General features: G+C 39.8%; 1 protein-coding gene across 1 annotated transcript; it reads left to right on the forward strand.

Annotated features, from left to right (window-relative positions):
* The first annotated feature begins 16,512 nt into the window (after nt 1–16,512).
* LOC142180990 (uncharacterized) lies at nt 16,513–17,742 on the forward strand. Its single transcript, XM_075253098.1, has 3 exons — nt 16,513–16,728; nt 16,837–17,235; nt 17,335–17,742. Exons 1-3 carry the CDS (start codon nt 16,513–16,515, stop codon nt 17,740–17,742), a joined length of 1,023 nt encoding a protein of 340 aa, XP_075109199.1.
* The last annotated feature ends 1,945 nt before the right edge of the window (nt 17,743–19,687 follow it).

Raw genomic sequence — 19,687 nt, forward strand, 5'->3', positions numbered from 1 at the left:
GTTTGAAACCCCGGACTTTCACATCGTAACGCTATATTGAGGCGTGACACGCACTCCATGGCGAGTGCGGGGTCGGATACTACTGGGGATTGTGACTTGGTCCACCCCGTGTGATGTTTATACTATACTGGTGATTGATACACATACTTCATTGATATTACTGGGCTTGATGCCATGTTTGGGGCCTTGTGCCGATTTGTAAAATCCTTCGAGGATTGATATTACTGCTTAGCATGATTTGCGTATCATTTAATTTCAGTCCAAGGTTTTAAATGTTGTTTTGCAAACTCAGCCATAAATTCTAAGTGTTGAAAACTTAAATGATATTTTTAAATGTATTCCGGGCTGGGAACTTTTGTTTTGTAAATGCCCAAGGGGCTTATTATATTATTTTCTGGACTGATTATAAAGTGACTTGAAACAGTGGTAACAATGACACTGTGTGATATACTTGAAATAGTGGTAACAATGACACTGGATGATATATTTGAACAGTGGTAACAATGGCACTGTATGATATAAATTGGTCAGGTAACAATGGCTGACTGGTCAGGTAACAATGACTGACCAAGATATTGCGCTTGGGCTGTAGGAGCCCCTCCGGAGTCTGTACACACCCCCAGTGAGCGCCATCGACGATAAATAAATATGGATGGCTCGGGCTGCACGCCGCAGTGGGTATTGGAATGTACCATCATATGCATTGCATTGCATTCATGTATTTGTATTTATACTGGTGTTTGTTTAGCTGCTCAGTTCCATATGTTGTTGTATATTTGGATTTTAGCTTACTTTGTGTATTTACTGGATTTTCTTATCTTCGGACTGTAGTTACTTTTATTACTCACTGGGTCGGAGTACTCACTTTACTCCTTGCACCTTGTGTGCATATCCAGGGCTGTCTCAGGCTCAGCAGATCCAGTTGATCAGTAGATCCAGCCTCTGGGAGTATCGAGGTAGCTGCACGACGTTCGCAGCCATTGATCTTCTCCCTCTTATCCTATCTCTTTATTTCCACATTATCGGATTTTGGATATACCGTGTATTAGGATGATATTCTGTATTCTAGAGGCTCAGATTCGTGACATCGGGTCCTAGTGAGATTATATTGTGTATTTTGTTAAAATCTTCAGTACTTTAATCTTGCTTAATTGATATTTCTTTCCGATATTTTTGATAAATTGGGTTAAGTATTGAATAATGGTCGGGCTTGTCTAGTAGTGTGCTGGGCGCCATCACGACCGGGATTTGGGTCGTGACAAAGTTGTTATCAAAGCCTAGGTTACTTGGTCTCACGAGTCATGAGCCGGTTTAGTAGAGTCTCGCGGATCGGTACGGAGACGTCTGTACTTATCCTCGGGAGGCTGCATAACCTTTAGGAAAACTTCACATTTTTGAGTTCTTATCGTGCGTCCTTGATTCAGCTTGAAAAGAAACTTTTGAAATTCCTTCTGCGTGATCGTATGCACCAACGGGCGCTCAGTATCAGATGTGTCTCGATGGCTTTGATTCCCCGATCGAGGGGCGAGGTGTAATCTCTGTGAGTTTGAAGTTAGACCAGTCTGGAGGACTTGAGGCCAAGTCTTTGCCAATGGCTTGAGCACCGAGGTGCTGATTTTGTGAGCAAGCGTTTTGAACTCATATGTTCATTATTGTCCTTGTTAGCCAAAATGGCGGTTGGATATCCACGTGATGAGTATGTTAGTGTTGCGAGGTGTATTTGTACGACTTGGTTGTGGCAAAGAAGCCTACTGGATAGTAGATAAACTGTTAAGTGATTCGTTTCTTATTGTGATCTGTTGAGTAGCCCGAGTTATGGGCGCGTGAAGAATATTTTTCGTGTCTCCTAGTTAGATAAGTCTGGGAGCTGAGATCGCTTCCGTAAATGTATTATGATGAAATCGTTGAGTCAAGGAGACCACCTTGAAGGTCGAAAATATTAAAGAAAGAATATGTTCCTACTTGGTTGAATAGCCCAATAATGGAGGGTTGAAGGGTATTTTCTATGTGTTATGATTCAAATAGGTGCAACGCATGTCCATGTATCAATTTAGATTTATGTAATTGATATGCATTGTGATGCTTTGTCAAGTTGTGGATGTGTTGTTAGGATGGTTTTGGTGATTCTCTGGCAGGTGGATATGACCAATTACAAAGGAGGCTCTGCCGAAATTTTTGAAAAATTTAGGACTTAGTAAAAAAAAATTGGTCGCCTAGAGAGTGGGCTTAACTGTTGTGTGAGTAAATGCAAGAATTGCATAAGAGTTAAAATTCCAGATGATTCGTGTTTCCACGAGCTTATGATGGAGTGAGTTTAATCTCAACATGATATTACGACAGCAATAGAGTATATGTGTTGTGATCTATGGCTTCGAGCCAAGTTGGGGAGCTTGCTGTTGATTAGCTGATTGCACGGTTTATTACCTGCGTGAATTCTGGTTATTGGCGTATTGGTGGGTTATTGCAGCTACGGAAAAGGACCATGAGTGGTAATTTGAGTAAATGAATTGTTGGATGCATGCTATGGTTAGCCTTATTGGCTCATATTTAGACTTGAGGGAAGATTCATGATTTATGCCTCGTATAGGTGCAGGCTTCGAGGGAAGTGATTCCGTTGGGTGCTTTATCGAGATGGTATTCATATGTTATAAAATTCAGTAGAGTTGGTTGCATTCGGGGCCAAGTCAGAGCTGGGTGTCTCTCAATAGCGGTCCTAATTAATTCAAGAGGTAAAGTGTGGTGCCTAATGATTTTGAGTCTATAAGTACGGTTAAGAGTCAAGCTTTTGAAGCAGCTTATGAAGAAAGGCACAGAATGTTCTATGATGTTTTGACTTGCGGTGTAGCATTTGAGAGACATGAAATGGTCATGGTATTTGAGACAGCATGGTCTCGTGATTTAAGGTCACTCGGGGTGAGTTTGGTTGAAATAAGTTAGGTGTTAAAGGGAGATATTATTATTTCTAAGGCAATCAAGGATAAATTGGAAGGAAGTAGATTGATTAGCCATAGTTGAGTTGGTATACTGGTGTTAGTGATCGGTTCGTTCAGCGTGATCGAGTTATGCATGTGAGGCTTGTCGGCCGCAGTGATTGATGTTATTCTGAAGCATTCTTTTGTTAGGGCCTATTATGAGTAGGCAGATCCCAGAAAGTGTTATGGTGGCTTGGACAACTACTTAGAGATTGGCATATTCGACGATTATGAGGATTCGCATGTATGCTGCTATAGTTCTCCTGAAGTGAGTTAAATGGAAAGTCTTATGTGATGAAGTATTAGCCTATCGGCGGTTCCAGAGTTGTGATGGAAATCGCGTCTATCGTATATTGGCACGTGAGGTGCAGTGAGTGGTATGGAATTTGAAGTAAGGACCAAGGTTGCAGTTTGGTCAATGACTGTGATGTCACGATCTCGGATGAGCAGTATATGAGTTTCAGTGTTTTGAGTAAGATGGGTATTGACGTCAGTATCACCTGAGGTCGGTGTTCTGTGAGAAAGGCTTTGCATCCTGGTTAGGGATTCTTGATCGCTTTTTAGCGTTAGTGCAGCCGATGGTTTGGATGTGCAGACCCGTTAATTATTTCGGAAGATGGTGGGAGCTTGTCCCACAGGAATATTGTATAAGTCTGACATGTAGTCACTTGATTAATTAGAAATTTAAACCAAGTATGAGGATTTTGGTAATATCATCCATTTGAGAATTTATGCCTGGAGGGCACTCTGTTTATTGGGTTATGGACCTGTGAAAGATTATTGGCCTAGCTTGGCACGATCAGGATCGACTTGAGGTCGGTGAATAGATTTAAATGTGGAAGTGAGCCTTACGTCAGGCCAGTTGTGTTTATTTCAGCAATGCGCTCTCTATGGAAGGATAGTCGCGGTCTTATTTCGTGGTCAGTTAATTCATGTAAAGATATATTGCACCGTATGAGTTGTGAGACGGCTTGGTAAATTCCTTATGTGTTGAGGTTCCGCTCAGCGGTGATGTTATATGAGCAGGATGAGACTTAGATCATGTATCGCACCTCAGTTGTGCTTGAGTTTGTAGCCTATAGCGCTATATGTTTCCTTGGGAATGATATTATGCACCTTAGTGTGTTTATGACCGATATTCGGTATTTTGATGTGATGAGCTATTCAGCTCGACGTATATCTCCTTATGTGAGTTCTATATGTGGATCGGGTGGCACACCGCCATGGGTATGTTGTTTGGATCGGGTTGCACGCCGCAACAGTGTGATGTTCAGTTCAGTGCCCATATTTGCTTTTGTGTGTTCTGTTTCCCTGTTTTCTGAGGAAGTCTATGTTAGTGTGCGAGTTGAGTAGTTCCTTCTAGAGTTTGCCTTCCTTTTTTATCGCGTTCGAATTGATAGCCCACTGGCACATTGTGGCGTCTTGTGGGATTTTTGATTATGTCTGAGGTGACTTATTGCCTGAGCAGTTCGTACTGGGTGAGACGAGGTTACTAGATTTGGGGTCAGTGCAAACTGATTATATGAAGTATATTATAGAGCAAAGATCATTCTTTGGTTTGAGACAAGGTAATGGAACTTGTCAGGGGTATAGATCCAATGAATTGTTGATTCAACAGTTGATTATGAATTTCGGCACACCTCTTCAGTCATATCGGTGTTGTAAAAACTAGAGCAAGACCTATGTAGGTCATGAGATGCAATAGGAGCATCAGATTTGTAAAATTTCGACTATTATGTTTAAAGAATGTTATTGTGGTCCTATGAGTAAAGTGATGCAAAGTGTGAATTCAGCAAAGTTATGCAGCCATGTTGGGTACAGCGTGTGGAGATTGATATGGTGGTCGTATGATGGAAATAGGCTTGGCAGGAAATTCAAGATGTTGGAATTGGACCTAATGGCTTATTTGCTTGAATAAGGGAGTATACCTACAGAGTTGTCGAGCTAATATGCTCAACTGAGTGGTGGTAGCACGGGAAGGTGCATGAGGTGTTAAACAAGTGATTTCAGACTACTTTAGTGTAGTTCTCAGCACGTTCGAGGACGAACGTATGTTTAAGTGGGGGAGATTGTAATGACCCGATCGGTCATTTTGAGCTCCGGCGTGTCATTCAGCAGTTTAAGGCCATGAGCAGCTTCATCTCAGGTATATTGACTTGAGTGTATGGTCAGAATTAAAATTCAGGAAGTTTGGAGTCAAATCTAAATGGAAATTCTCATTTTGAAAGCTTAAAATTGAAGAAATGAACTAGGATTGGAATTTTGAGTAAAAGAACTCGGAATTGGGATCCGAAGGTTCCAACAGGTTCGTATGATGATTTCGTACTTGGGCGTATGCCCGGATCGGGTTTTGGATAACCCGGTAGTGTTTTGGCGCCTATTGTGGAAGATAGCATTTTAGAAGAAATTGCATCAGTTTGGCTTAAAATGCATTTCAGTGTTATTGATGTCCATTTGGAATTCCGAGACTGGGAGTAGCTCCGTATGGTGATTCTGGATTTGGGAGCGCGATCGAAAGTGAATTCGGAGGTCCGTAGGTCATTTTGGAGCCGCTTGGCTAAATATAGAAATTTGAAAGTTTTTGAGAAAATTCGACCGGAAGTGAAAATTTTGATATCGGGGTTGGAATGCGATTCCGAAAGATGGGGAAAGTCCGTAATGTCGAATGTGACTTGTGTGCAAAATTTAAAGTCATTCCGGAATGATTTTGGTAAGGTTTGAGACACTTAGTCTCTTTTAAGGAGGTTTTAGTTGGAAAAGTCAACCGAACGTTGATTTATGTGTTAGAGAGCTCGGATTTAAATTCTGATGATTCAGTTAGCTTCGGGGGATGATTTGTGACTTAAGAGTGTGATCAGAAGTAATTTTGGAGGTCCGGTGTAGAATTAGGCTTGAATTGGCGAAGTTAGTATTTTGGCGAATCCGGTTGATAGGTGAGATTTTGATCCGGGAGTCAGAATGGAATTCAGAGAATTGCTCTAGCTTTGTTATGTCATTTGTGATGAGTGTGCAAAATTTCAGGTCATTCGGACATCATTTGGTCGGGTTTTTGATCGAAAGTGTATTTTCGGAAGTTTTTGGAAACTTAGGCTTGGATTCGATGAGTTTTGGGTAATTTGATGTTGTTTGAAGTGTTTTGATGATTTGAGCAGGTTTTAATGATGTTATGAATTATGTTGGCATTTTTGGTCGGGGTCCCATGAGGCTCGGACAAGTTTTGGATGAGTTTTTGGAAGATTTTTGTCGTTTTGAGCATAAGCATGTAATGATCCAAGGGTCCATTTTTAGTTCTAGAGATCCAAATTTGATTTCGAGACTTCCAGAATTTAAATCATGAATTATAGGACTGATCTGGAAATTTTGGTTTGATTTCATCAAGTCGCGATTGGGTTTTTGACGTGAAATGTGAGTTAATTGTTTAACGAGCGAAATGGGTATTGAACTGGGCAAACGGGCTCCGAATTGAATTTCAATTGAAGGGTTGTGTTCGTATTATTATTTGTGACTCATAGGAACAAGAATCGTCTAATTCCGAGTTTGTATGAAGGAATTAGAGCCTTTTTAGTGAAAATAAAAAGCTGCTGCAATTTCTGCTGCTAAGCTGTCTTTGGACAGCAATGTGCAGTCGTGGAGCGTACTTCGGAGACCTATATCTTTTGATATACAAGGAATTTTGAGATGATTCAAAAACGAAAGTTGTAGTCCTTCGTATCTATTTTCCATAATGCTAAAGAAATCGTAATTTGAACCTTTGCAGAGAAAGTTATGATTGATTGAAGATGACTGGTGGAGCAGTTTCTCCAGAAATTTTCTGTTTTCATGGAGCCGATTTAGAAGCTCATATCTCGGGATATATAAAGAATTATATGGTGTACAACCTATAAAATTAAAGATCTTTGAGTCTAGTTTCTAAATCTTCAAACCGTTTATCATTTGGATATTTATACAAGACGTTATGGGTGTTTAAACAGAAGGTGTCCGACAAGGAACAATTTTAATAGGATGTACAACTTGTATAGCACAAGTGCAAGGTACAACTCGACGAAACACGGGCAGATTCTTTTAAACACGGATTTGGCTTATTTCTTTCATTTCTTTCATTTGGCTTGGATTATTTTGGAGAGAATTTCAAGGAGGATTTCATCAAGCATCAAAGGTAAGTTGTTTCTACTTATTTCCAAGTTAAATACATGGATTAGAGCTGAAAACGCAAGTAATTTATGGACAAAAATGGTGGTTTAGGGCTTGAAACTTAAGAGAATTAAATGGTGATTTGAGGGGTCAAATGAACTCCGATTTTTGTGAATTTGGTATGTATAGACTCGTGGCGAGATAAGGGTCGTATTGATGTAAAAATTTCTGAATTTCGAGACGTGGACCAGGGGCTCGGGTTTTGCTAATTTCGGGATTTTCGATATTTTTCGAGTCTTTTCGATTGGGTTATATTCCCTTAGCCTATTGTAACGTATTTGTTGTGGTTTTGACTAGATTCGACGCGCAAAGAGGTCGATTCAAGAGGAAAGGGCATTGCGGACTAGTCTACGGACGGTTAGAGGTGAGTAATAGATGTAAATGTTGTTCTGAGGGTTTGAAACCCCGGACTTTCACATCGTAACGCTATATTGAGGCGTGACACGCACTCCATGGCGAGTGCGGGGTCGGATACTACTGGGGATTGTGACTTGGTCCATGCCGTGTGATGTTTATACTATACTGGTGATTGATACACATACTTCATTGATATTACTGGGCTTGATGCCATGTTTGGGGCCTTGTGCCGATTTGTAAAATCCTTCGAGGATTGATATTACTGCTTAGCATGATTTGCGTATCATTTAATTTCAGTCCAAGGTTTTAAATGTTGTTTTGCAAACTCAGCCATAAATTCTAAGTGTTGAAAACTTAAATGATATTTTTAAATGTATTCCGGGCTGGGAACTTCTGTTTTGTAAATGCCCAAGGGGCTTATTATATTATTTTCTGGACTAGTTATAAAGTGACTTGAAACAGTGGTAACAATAACACTGTGTGATATACTTGAAATAGTGGTAACAATAACACTGGATGATATATTTGAACAGTGGTAACAATGGCAATGTATGATATAAATTGGTCAGGTAACAATGGCTGACCGGTCAGGTAACAATGACTGACCAAGATATTGCGCTTGGGCTGCAGGAGCCCCTCCGGAGTCTGTACACACCCCCAGTGAGCGCCGTCGACGATAAATAAATATGGATGGCTCGGGCTGCACGCCGTAGTGGGTATTGGAATGTACCATCATATGCATTGCATTGCATTCATGTATTTGTATTTATACTGGTGTTTAGCTGCTCAGTTCCATATGTTGCTGTATATTTGGATTTTAGCTTACTTTGTGTATTTACTGGATTTTCTTATCTTCGGACTGTAGTTACTTTTATTACTCACTGGGTCGGAGTACTCACTTTACTCCCTGCACCTTGTGTGCAGATCCACGGCAGTCTCAGGCTCAGTAGATCCAGTTGATCAGCAGATCCAGCCTCTGGGAGTATCGAGGTAGTTGCACGACGTTCGCAGTTATTGATCTTCTCCCTCTTATCCTATCTCCTTATTTCCACATTATCGGATTTTGGATATACCGTGTATTAGGATGATATTCTGTATTCTAGAGGCTCAGATTCGTGACACCGAGTCCTAGTGAGATTATATTGTGTATTTTGTTAAAATCTTCAGTACTTTAATCTTGCTTAACTGATATTTCTTTCCGCTATTTTTGATAAATTGGGTTAAGTATTGAATAATGGTCGGGCTTGTCTAGTAGTGTATTGGGCGCCATCACGACCGGGATTTAGGTCGTGACACAATGGCAGAGAGTAACAGAACTGAGTGGGTTGGTACCGATGCCCGTAAGCAGTTAGTTGAACAGGACTACGGGTTGGTAGAAGAGGTAAGAATGTTGAGACAGCATGTGGCAGACATGTATCGGGCATGAATGACTGGGAAAGCACCACCCCCGACACCGCCTATCTTCCTCAACTCTATTCTTACCCAAACACCTAACACAATAACGGACGATCCTCCATATCTGCCCACTCATGACAGTTTTCCAAGCCACCCGAATAGCTCCATCACTCATTGTCCACCTATATTTTTCCAATGCTACTCCCCTCCCCAACGCTATTTCTCTCCACGGGACTCCCAAAGACATGCTTTACTTTCCAAGTACCCACCTCCACAAAATGCCTATCCACCACCACGAGCACACCAGCAACCCTCTGGATCAGGTTTTAGGCCAAATCAAGCATTTAGGAATGAGAGGTTGCTGAAACGAGGAAAGGCTCTCACCCCTATCGAAGAATCTTATGCAAGTCTGTTTGAAAGACTAAGGCATGCTGGCCTGATTGAGCCGCTCCCCGGATATACTCCAGATCCACGTGCAAGAAGCTTTGATCCTACTACACGATGCGCATACCACTCCAATGTCCCAGGGTATAGCATTGAGAGTTGTCATTCGTTAAAAAGGAAATAGAAAGAATGATTCACGGAGGAGTGATTGCGATCGACGACAGTAATAAAGAGCATGTGAACCCTCTTAGGATATTGACTAAAGTTGAAGATGTTGAAGAAGATAGTGGTCTTGATGCGAAGCTCAGCGGCTAAGGTGTCGTGCTTGGTGATTGGGAAGACTGTCCCTTTCTTGGTCAGCCGGAGCGGAGCTTTGGTGGTTCATTTTGTTGTCATTTCTGTTGTCCGGGTTATTTGCAGGGTTGTAATCCGGACATTGTCTTGAGTCAAACCCTCCTATCCTTCCATTTTGGTCATAGTGGTTTGTTTAGTGTTGTCTAGGTTTGTTCCAAGGTTGTACCCCAGTTGTTTTGCTTGTTTTGTTATACGAACCGTTTCACCGCTTGTCTAATACAAATTTCGGTCTTGTGTTACTTCCAGTCATCTTCTTTGTTTAGTTCTTTTTATCCTTTTGTTTTGTCTTTGTTCAACGCTGATTCTAGTGACATGACATGCCCGCACAATTTGGGCCTAATCTTAAAAGTTAATTATAAAGCCATTGGGAGAGGATCGGGACACTTAATGGAAATGGGAACATCTTGAGATCATTTGAAGCCCGAGCCACGTGAATCTGGGGCAGGTAAAACATAAAGAAAACCATAAAAGCAAGTTAGCCATACTGACAAGGGGGTCGTTCATGGTAACGAAAGTGAGAGTGTTGCCCAACGGTGCTTTAAAAATGACAAATGAAAAGGCGAATGTATGGATATGGTAATCAAGTCTGGCACAATCAGAAGATGTGGTGAGTTTAATTATGTCGTTTGTGCTTGGCATATTCTAGATTGGAATGACGAAGGCATTTTATTCTGCTATCTAAACACTTTATCCTTCATTAACCCTTTGAGCCTTATTGGTTTTCTTTCATATCCCTCGTTCGGAATCAGTAGCAAAGACTAGAAAACACAAGCATGGAAGATAAAGAAAAAAAGGGAAAAGAAAACAACAGAAACAACAAAATGAAAAAGGAGAAAGGGGAAATGAGAAAGAGAAATAAAAAGAAAAGAAAATAATAAATAAGTGGAAAAAAAAGGAATTGGGAACTACGTTTGACCTAATTCCTCAAAGAGGATACGTAGGCGCTTCACGGCTCGGTCATAGTGTAACAAAAGAAAAAAAACAAAACAAAAAATCGTCAAAAATCCCCAAGCAAGAAACTGGGGCAGAATTTAAAGATCAAAGCGCAATTCTATTCTAAGAAAAAATAAATTCCTAGCACCTTTTTGAAGCTTGAAGACCATATTACTTTGTAATCCCATGAAAAGTGATCTCGTCACTATTCATCGGCCATAATTCCGAAATCCGGCAAGGTAAGATCACAATATTGGTACGAAAAGAACACCCTTCTCATTGTGAACAACCTCCTTTTGATTTTTTCCTAAAATCTATCACCATTCAAAATAGATCTTAATTTTAATTTTAAGAGTTACTGTAGCAACGACCTCCCATTAGCCAATTTCAACATTTCTGCCAGTGATAGCTACTACTTATGTAACGTGAAGCTTGGATGGTTGAAGAACAACTTGGATGGTTTGTTTTTAAGCTTGATTCTCAGTTCTGAATCTAAATCAACAACATATTAAAAACAGATCTTATTTTGCTTTGAAGAGTTACTGTAGCATCAAATTAGCAAAAACTGTGCTTTTCTTGTCTTAAGTATTAACGTGGAAAAGAGTTTTCATAGGTGCAAGAGAGTGTTGACGCGAAAGAGTTTTGATCTATGTTGTCTCATGTTTTTAAAAAAAACACTTTACATTTTGAAGATCCTTCACGGAGTGCTGCCATGGCCACTATGGCCAGTGGCCAGCTACCCGCAAATACTGGGACACCTCCCTAGCCTCCCCTTAACATCACCCAACCATGCACGACAACAATAAAAGTTCCAAAAACTATGGATTATGCAAATGCTGTAAAACCCACGACCAGTACTTCGACAATGCAAGATCGAGCAGCAGTAGTTGATCCAATCCCCCCTAGACAAGCCCAACTCTTTCAAGGACAACCAACAATATGCTTTATAGAATCAGAAGTTGAACGTATGAACTATATTGAAGGACTGTAACAGGCAGTTGTGTGCAAATTTTCATACGGATGGCCAGACATCAATGAAATACGTCGAATTGTTCCTATGTAGTGTGGTATCAAAGCTGATTGCAACATTGGATATCTTCGTGACAGGCACATTTTGATTCGATTTTCATTATGGCAAGATTACGTAGATTTCTCGTCAAAATGTGTGTACTATGTTAAGGATAAGCATGGGGATGAATATCAACTAAGAACTTTGATCTATGATGCAAAATTTAAAGTTGGAGAGGAGATGCCTAAGGTAATGCCTTGGATTTCATTCCCTAATTTGCTTCCTACCTATTTTGTCAGAGAATGCTTGTTCTCTTTAGCTTCTGCTGTAGGTAAACCCCTTCACTTGGATTTGGCTACTGTTAAGAAAACTAAACCTAGTTGTGCTCGTGTTAAAGTGTTGGTGGATCTGCTAGTTGGCCTCCCCAGGAAAGTTCGGATGGACATTGTCAATGAAGTAAATGGGGATGTTAGAACTGAATGGGTAACCATTAACTATGATTATTTGCCAAAGTACTGTAACGAGCACAAGTTACAAGGGCATGACATGCTTGAATGTTGGAGAATTAATCCTGATTTAAGGGAAAGCAAAAATGTCCAGCAGCAGGAAAATGTCAAAAATGTGAAACAAGGCACTAAGAAACCGGAAAAAAATGATGCTCCTTTGATGATCCTTACTAGTGGTAAGGTAGTTGGTAATGCAGTCCCTCGATGGAAGGAAGTTCGAGACAATAGGGGACTAAACAAAGGCAAACAATCTGAAGGTACTAATGCAGAAGGGAAAGAAATAGTTCTTGTTAACAATACAGCTGTGACAAAACAAATACAAACAACCAACCAATTTGCAGTGCTAGAAATTGAAAATGGTGAGATCAATGAAGGTTACCAATTGGCAGCTGTGGAGGAAACTCCAGTTCAAAAAACCACAAGCAACAACATTCAGCAAAATAATTCCATGGCAGGTGAAGAGAATGAGTCAGAGGAGCAGGAATTTGATTTTTCAACTAGACAAATAGTACAAAAGGTAACTTCTCCTAGCTCATCAAGGAAACAATCATCCAAGACACAACCCAAGAAACTGAACCCTGCAGCACCTACTTTCAATCCTACAGCAATAAAAAATCATGCAGCAAATAGGGAAGCAACAGCTCATTGTGTACAAAAAGATTTGGGGAATGAGCAGCATTTTCACAATGAGTCAACTGCCCTTTGGTTCTAAAAAGCATTCAAAAATAATGTTGTTTGAGTCAATACTTCATGTCAAGATATTCCTTCAAAGGACACCAAAGTTGAACAACAATTAGCAAACAACAAAGAAAATGAATTTGTTGAAGATACAGATTTTGAGAGATTCATGACCAATGAAAAAGATAAATGGGCAAGAGGGAGACTATGGCTAAACCAAATAGAGGAAGACCTAGCAGATGGTCAGATTCCAGATACAATGCATACTGATGAAGAATTTGGAGGAAATGAAGTGGAAGATGAGGATCAAAGTTTTAATTGTAATGCCAACGCAATCAATATTCAAAGCATCAGCTAATGCACAAATGCAGCAACAGAAAAGACAAAATAGGGGAACATTAATATTATAGATCCAGGAGGGACTTCACATAATGTTGTTAGTAAAGTCTTGAAAGAAGCTGAAAATGCAGAAAAGAAACAAGACAAGAATGCAGACAAGAACCGAACTATGACAGTGCAGTTTTATGCAAGAAGTATTGGTCCATTAAGCACCATGCAGGATGTAGAAGGAAGTAATGTTCCACTGAACAATACAATGTTGTTGAGCAATGAACATGCTGCAAAAGATGCTGAACTTATCAACCAGACAGAGGATATTGTTACATCAAAAGAAGAAGTAGAAGCACATGATCAAGTTAACAACACAGAACTTAAAGGTGGAGACATGGATGAGGTATCCACTACACAAAACTTCCTTAATGTTGCCAAGCAGGGAGATCTGTCGCCAAGGCTAATTGAACAAGTAAAATCTGCAGGAAAGGGAAAAAAGAAACAGTCAAAAGAGATTTCTACTATCCCAGTTAGTGGAGTACAAACAAGGCGAACACTGTCCAAATCCCAAAACATTTAATGGATGCCATTATATGGAATGTAAGGTCAGTAAACACAATGCAAGCTTTTGAAAGGCTGATTACAATGCACAAAAAACATCATTTTGAGTTCATAGGAATCCTTGAGCCTATGCAACAGTCTCACAAAATGGAGAGGTATTGAGCAAGAATTGGTTTGGCACAGGCTGTGGTGAATGTGTCAAACAAGATTTGGGCTTTTATTGATAACATTTTTGAGGTTACTATTTTATATAACATGACTAAACAGCTGACTTTGAGATTAATGCACTCTGAACCACATGTTGAGCTCATCCTTACACTAGTTTATGCCAAATGTGATCGCACTGAAAGAATAGAACTATGGGATACGTTGTATGCAATGGCATCAGATATGACGGTAACTTGGCTAGTTGGAGGCGACTTTAATGTGATATGAGATGAGGAAGAGAAATATGGGGGCTTTCCAGTTTCTCTCATTGAAGTAGATGACTTCAAACACTGCATCACTACCTGCAATTTGACAGACTTGGGTTTTAAAGGAAGCATATTTACATGGTGGAATGGAAGATCAGAGGAGGACTACATTTTTAAAAGATTGGACAGATGTTTTGGCAATAATGAATTGCAACAGACATTTCCTGGATTGGAGATAACTCACTTATCCAAAGTTGGGTCTGATCATTGCCCAATGCTGCTGAAATGTGATATAGAAACTCCTCCAATTAAGAAGTCATTCAGATTTCTTAACTTCTGGACAAAGCATGAAACCTTCAAAGATGTAGTAAAGGAGAATTGGAATGCTGATTTTAGTGCTAACCCTTTCTGCATTTTTAACTACAAGTTAAAGAAGCTTAAACAAGCACTATCTACCTGGAGTAGAGCTACATATGGGGATATATTCCAGAAGATTGCAAGCCTTGAGGAGGTGGTCTTGGTTCATGAAATACAATTTGAAGTCAATCCTACACAGATGAATAGACAAAGATTAAAACAGGTCCAAGCTGAAATGATTAAATATCTTGCATTAGAAGAAGAATTCTGGAGACAAAAAGCTGGTATGTCATGGTTCAAAGATGGCGATAGAAACACAAAATTCTTCCACGCTCAATTTAATGGGAGAAGGAAGAGACTGAAATTATCAAGGATCCAGAATAGCCTTGGTAACTAGATCGAAGAATATCACTTAATAGCACAAGAAGCAATAAAGTTCTACAAGGATCAATTTACTGAGAGTGCAATCCCAAATGATTTTGACATTCTAAATCATGTACCTTCAATGGTAGATAGTGATCAACATGAAAGATTGATGGCCTTGCCTTCCGATAAAGAAGTGAAGAGGGCAGTTATGGGGTTGAATAGGGACTCAGCTGGTGGACTGGATGGATTCACTGGAGCCTTTTACCAAATGCTGGGAAATTATTGAAGAAGATGTAGTCTGCATGGTCAAGGCATTCCTTTGCGGTCAGGATTTGCCAAAGAGTGTGACGCACACAAACTTGGTTTTATTACCAAAGAAAAAAGAAGTTACGACCTTTGTAGACATGAGACCAATCAGTCTTAGCAACTTTGTTAACAATATTTTCTTTAGGGTAATTCATGAGAGGTTGGTTGAATTATTACCAAACATAATCTCGGAGGAACAGGCAGGTTTTGTGAAGGGCAGAAGCATAGTTGAGAACGTGTTGTTAACTCAAGAAGTTATTACGGATATCAGGTTGAGAACAAAAGCAGGTCCAAACGTTGTGATTAAGCTTGATATGACAAAAGCTTACGAAAGGCTATCATGGTTATTCCTGACCAAAATACTAAGGAAAATGGGATTTCCTGAAGCTTTTATTGGCTTGATCTTTGATTTGATTGGGAACAATTGGTACTCTATTCTTATAAATGGTCAGCCTAATGGTTTCTTCAAATCATCGAGGGGAGTTAAACAGGGTGACCCTTTATCACCAACTCTATTCATTCTGGCAGTAGAAGCACTTTCTCAGGGATTGAATTCACTAAACACTAACCTGTATTTCTATGGTTTTGGAATGCCAAAATGGAGCCCAAAAATAAATCATCTATCATACGCTGATGATACAATCATTTTCTGCTCATCTGATGAAACTTCATTGAGACTTGTCATGGAGGTTTTGCAAGCTTATGAATCATCATCTGGTCAACTGGTGAACAAAGGCAAATCATCCATATACCTGCATCACTTAACGGATAATGAGGTGATTAATAAGGTGGAAAGGATTACAGGTATAGGAAGACAATGTTTCCCTATGACCTATCTTGGATGTCCTATTTTTTATGCAAGAAGAAAGGGAGACTATTACCAGGGTTTAATCACTAAAGTTATGGACAAACTCCAGTCATGGAAAGGCAAACTTCGATATGTAGCAGGCAGAGCTGTTTTAATCGCAAATGTCCTACAGAGTATTCCAATTCATATGTTGTCAGCAGTGAATCTACCAACTCATGTGATCAACAAAATACATAGCATTTTTGCCAAGTTTTTTTGGAGAAGCAATGTGGGAGGCAGCACTAGACATTGGGCGTCCTAGACTAACCTGTGTATGCCTTATGAGGAGGGAGGCATAGGTTTCAGGTCCCTACATGATGTATCCAAGGCACTTTTCTGCAAATTGTGGTGGAATTTCAGGACTAAGCCCACGTTATGGAGTGCATTTATTAGTCAAAAGTACTGCAAGAAACTAAATGCAGTAATTGTACCTTGGAAGTGTGGATCCCACGTGTGGAGAAAAATGCTAGAATGTAGGGATTTGATTGAGAACCAAATCTACTGGAAACTGAGAATGGGATCAGCATAATTCTGGTTCGACAATTGGACTAAGATGGGAGCCTTATATTTCCAAGTGCCTGCAGAGTTTGGCATCGTTGAGGATATTCATAATGTCAATGATCTGGATGGTATGTGGAATGTGGATAAAATGTTTGAGAGCCTACCTGAAGATTTGGCACACCACATTGTGCAGAACATTAGACCACCAACTGAAAGTTCACAGTTAGATACTCCTTTCTGGATGCTTGAAACAAGGGGACTTTTTACAGTAAAGTCTGCATGGGATTACCTGCGAAGAAGAGCCAACCCAATATTAGCTTACAAGATGATATGAGTAAAAGGTTTACCTTTCAAGATATCATTCTTCCTGTGGAAGGTGTGGAAAGCCAAACTGCCACTTGATGATTTCTTGCGTAGACTAGGATACTCCATGCCTTCTAAATGTTGGTGTTGTGCTGATCCTAAGGAGGATTCATTAGTACATTTGTTCTTCACATCAAATGCAGCTAGAAGTGTTTGGAGTTACTTCTTGAGAAGGGTAGGAATTGCATTAGATGGGTTGTCGTTACATAAAGCAATTACAAAGTGTTGGACAACACTAGTAGCACCTAGATTGAATCCAGTGTTACAAGCTTTACCTGCATGCATAGTATGGGAACTCTGGAAAAGAAGAAATAGTTTGAAATATGGAGAAGCAATGTCAGTGAGCAGAGTTATTTACCAGGTGTCATCTACTTTGCAATCGCTGGTCCAACTGAAAAAGCCAGGACTACAGGTGCCTTACAAGTGGCTGGACTTACTGACAATGATGGAGCAATACACACCTCGACTGAAATATGATAAAGTGTTATGGGAATTTCCTTCAAGAGGATAGATCAAAGTGAATACGGATGGAGCATGTAGAGAGAACCCAGAGAGGAGTTCAATTGGTTTCTGCATAAGGGATGAGGCATGTGATTTGATATATGCAGAACGAAGGGAGATCTCTGAAGGAAACAACAATGTATCAGAAGCAGTAGCTACTGCGGAGGCATTGAAGATGTGCAAAAGTCTTAATTATTTCCGGATATGGCTGCAGACAGATTCTATGCTATTAAAGAACATTATAGAGGAATCATGGAATCCTCCTTGGTATATAACTAAACATGTAGAGGAGATTTTAAGACTGAAGGAACAAAGTATCATCAAGGTCACTCACATATTCAGAGAAGGGAATACATTAGCAGACCACCTTTCTAATTATGCTCTAAATGAAAGAAATACTAAGTGCCATGGTTTCTAGGATCTGGACTCAAAAGGAAGGAGGATCATTAACGAAGATAAGATGCAATATCCTTACATAAGAGTAAAGGTTGCAAGCAATTAGGAGGACAAGGGAAAGGAACAAAGCCAAAAAAGAGATAAATATGGAGTGGAACAAAGGTAAAATGAGGAGGAGAAACGAAATGGACTTAACTAATCAGCAGGGTCGAATCCTATGGGAAGAGATCTTGATGATCTTCTATTATACTAACATTTGGTGTTTCTGTGTAGGGAATGGTAATGTGGAGATGACTTATCATGATTGTCAATTTCATTTGGTTGTATTAGTACATGGTACTCAATCCCTTGAAAGAGATATCATGATGTGCATAAGCAGGGAACATATGATCAGAATGCCCAGATCGATTGCATGGGGAACTGAAGTCGAGTCTAATGCACAAATTGTGATACATCCTCAAGTATCACAATGCTTATGCCATTAAATGATGCAACTTCTCGACAAAACCTCTGCTAAAGAACAAAAGCAAATCAATAATAGAGAACAAAAGGGATGGCTAAAGACATTGGAAACATATCCAGCATGGGGTGCAAGCGTGCATTCAATTCCTTGGATATACAACCAGCATGCTATACAAATGCTTAATTTCGATGAGAATCTTTCCATTAAACAAAAGCCATTGCATCTTTTAGCATGTGGAGCTTGCCAGATTCCAAGAAGAGATGGATACGAAGGCCAATGCTGTCTTTTTGAAATTTTAAATGGACACATGCTTCATCAAGGACATGGAATACACAAATGCTTTCTACCATTATTATATGAATGCATGTTTCAAGATGTGTGGGTCCTGGAGAGTACTCGGTCGACGAGCTACATGAGTTGGGAGGACATTTTAAATTACAACATGATTGCATGCATGTTTTCACAAAGAATTGCACGCTGGCATACACATGGGAAAGAAGGCATGCGCACGGCGTTTCGATAACAAAAAGTTGGGGCATGGTTGGTCAAGCATGATTTCTCACGTCTAGAGGGGCATGCATGGCATACGCAGGGATGCAGAAAGGCATGCACTAGTACTTTGGGATGGCAACGCTGTCGAGAAAACAAGGACAACAACTGGATTAAGAATCGAAAGGAGCAATGCACTTTTGGCAGCTTTTAATTGTTTATTAGTTAGCGACGAATGCTTTTTCAACGAGGTAGTCAGCCATTATACAATAGGGACAGCAGATCAACGCACGCTTGACTTTTCATCTGAGCACGTTGAAAAAGATTTGCATCAGAAGCATATTGCAACCCTGTTCCTAGCTGAAATTTTTGTCTGTTCCACTATCGTATGAGGAGTAGACAACAACAATGCAGGGACGTAGAATTTGAGCATGCAATTCAATTTAGCAATTCCATAAAATCTGGGGTGATGGAGCAAAAAACCAGAGAATGCACATGCTCTTGAACATTAGAGGAGCTTTGGAGACTTGGGAAATGCATGGTAATCTTCAGTTTGTAATCACTAAAGAAGTCCTGGAGATTCGACACTGGATTAGCGTCTTTTTGAGTAATGGATGCAAGACACGTATGAACTGGGCTTGGTCTGGACTAAAAGACAACGCGGAACTTCTTTTCATTGTTTAATTCATGGCATACACATGCTTCTCATGGCTAATTTTATTATACAATGATTAGTAATACTTGTGATATCAATTTTGAGTGATCTACTCAATTTGATAATAGGGTATATGTATTTTACAAAGTTTATGCTTTACATTTTGTAGGACATCTAGACATTTGTATTTCTTTTTTATTAATAAAAAACTAACCCTAGGCACTTGCCTAGCGGAATAAAAAAAAGAAACTGGGGCAGGAGTTGTGTTTGATGTAAAGAAATCTGGTTCCGAAGGTTGTAAAGTTTGAACCTAAATTGATTCGCTTTGAGCCGCTAATACTTTTTTCTAGCCCTATCCAA

Source organism: Nicotiana tabacum, chromosome 5 (assembly GCF_000715075.1).
Source record: "Nicotiana tabacum cultivar K326 chromosome 5, ASM71507v2, whole genome shotgun sequence".
NCBI classification, from domain to species: domain Eukaryota; kingdom Viridiplantae; phylum Streptophyta; class Magnoliopsida; order Solanales; family Solanaceae; genus Nicotiana; species Nicotiana tabacum.

Excerpts from the sequence above, each read along its gene's own strand:
- LOC142180990 (XM_075253098.1), top strand. The coding sequence starts at position 16,513 with ATGGGAGCCTTATATTTCCAAGTGCCTGCAGAGTTTGGCATCGTTGAG. Across the intron at positions 16,729-16,836 it reads AAACAAGGGGACTTTTTACA|GTGTGGAAAGCCAAACTGCC; the intron begins GTAAAGTCTGCA and ends TTCCTGTGGAAG. Across the intron at positions 17,236-17,334 it reads TGAAAAAGCCAGGACTACAG|ATCAAAGTGAATACGGATGG; the intron begins GTGCCTTACAAG and ends TCAAGAGGATAG.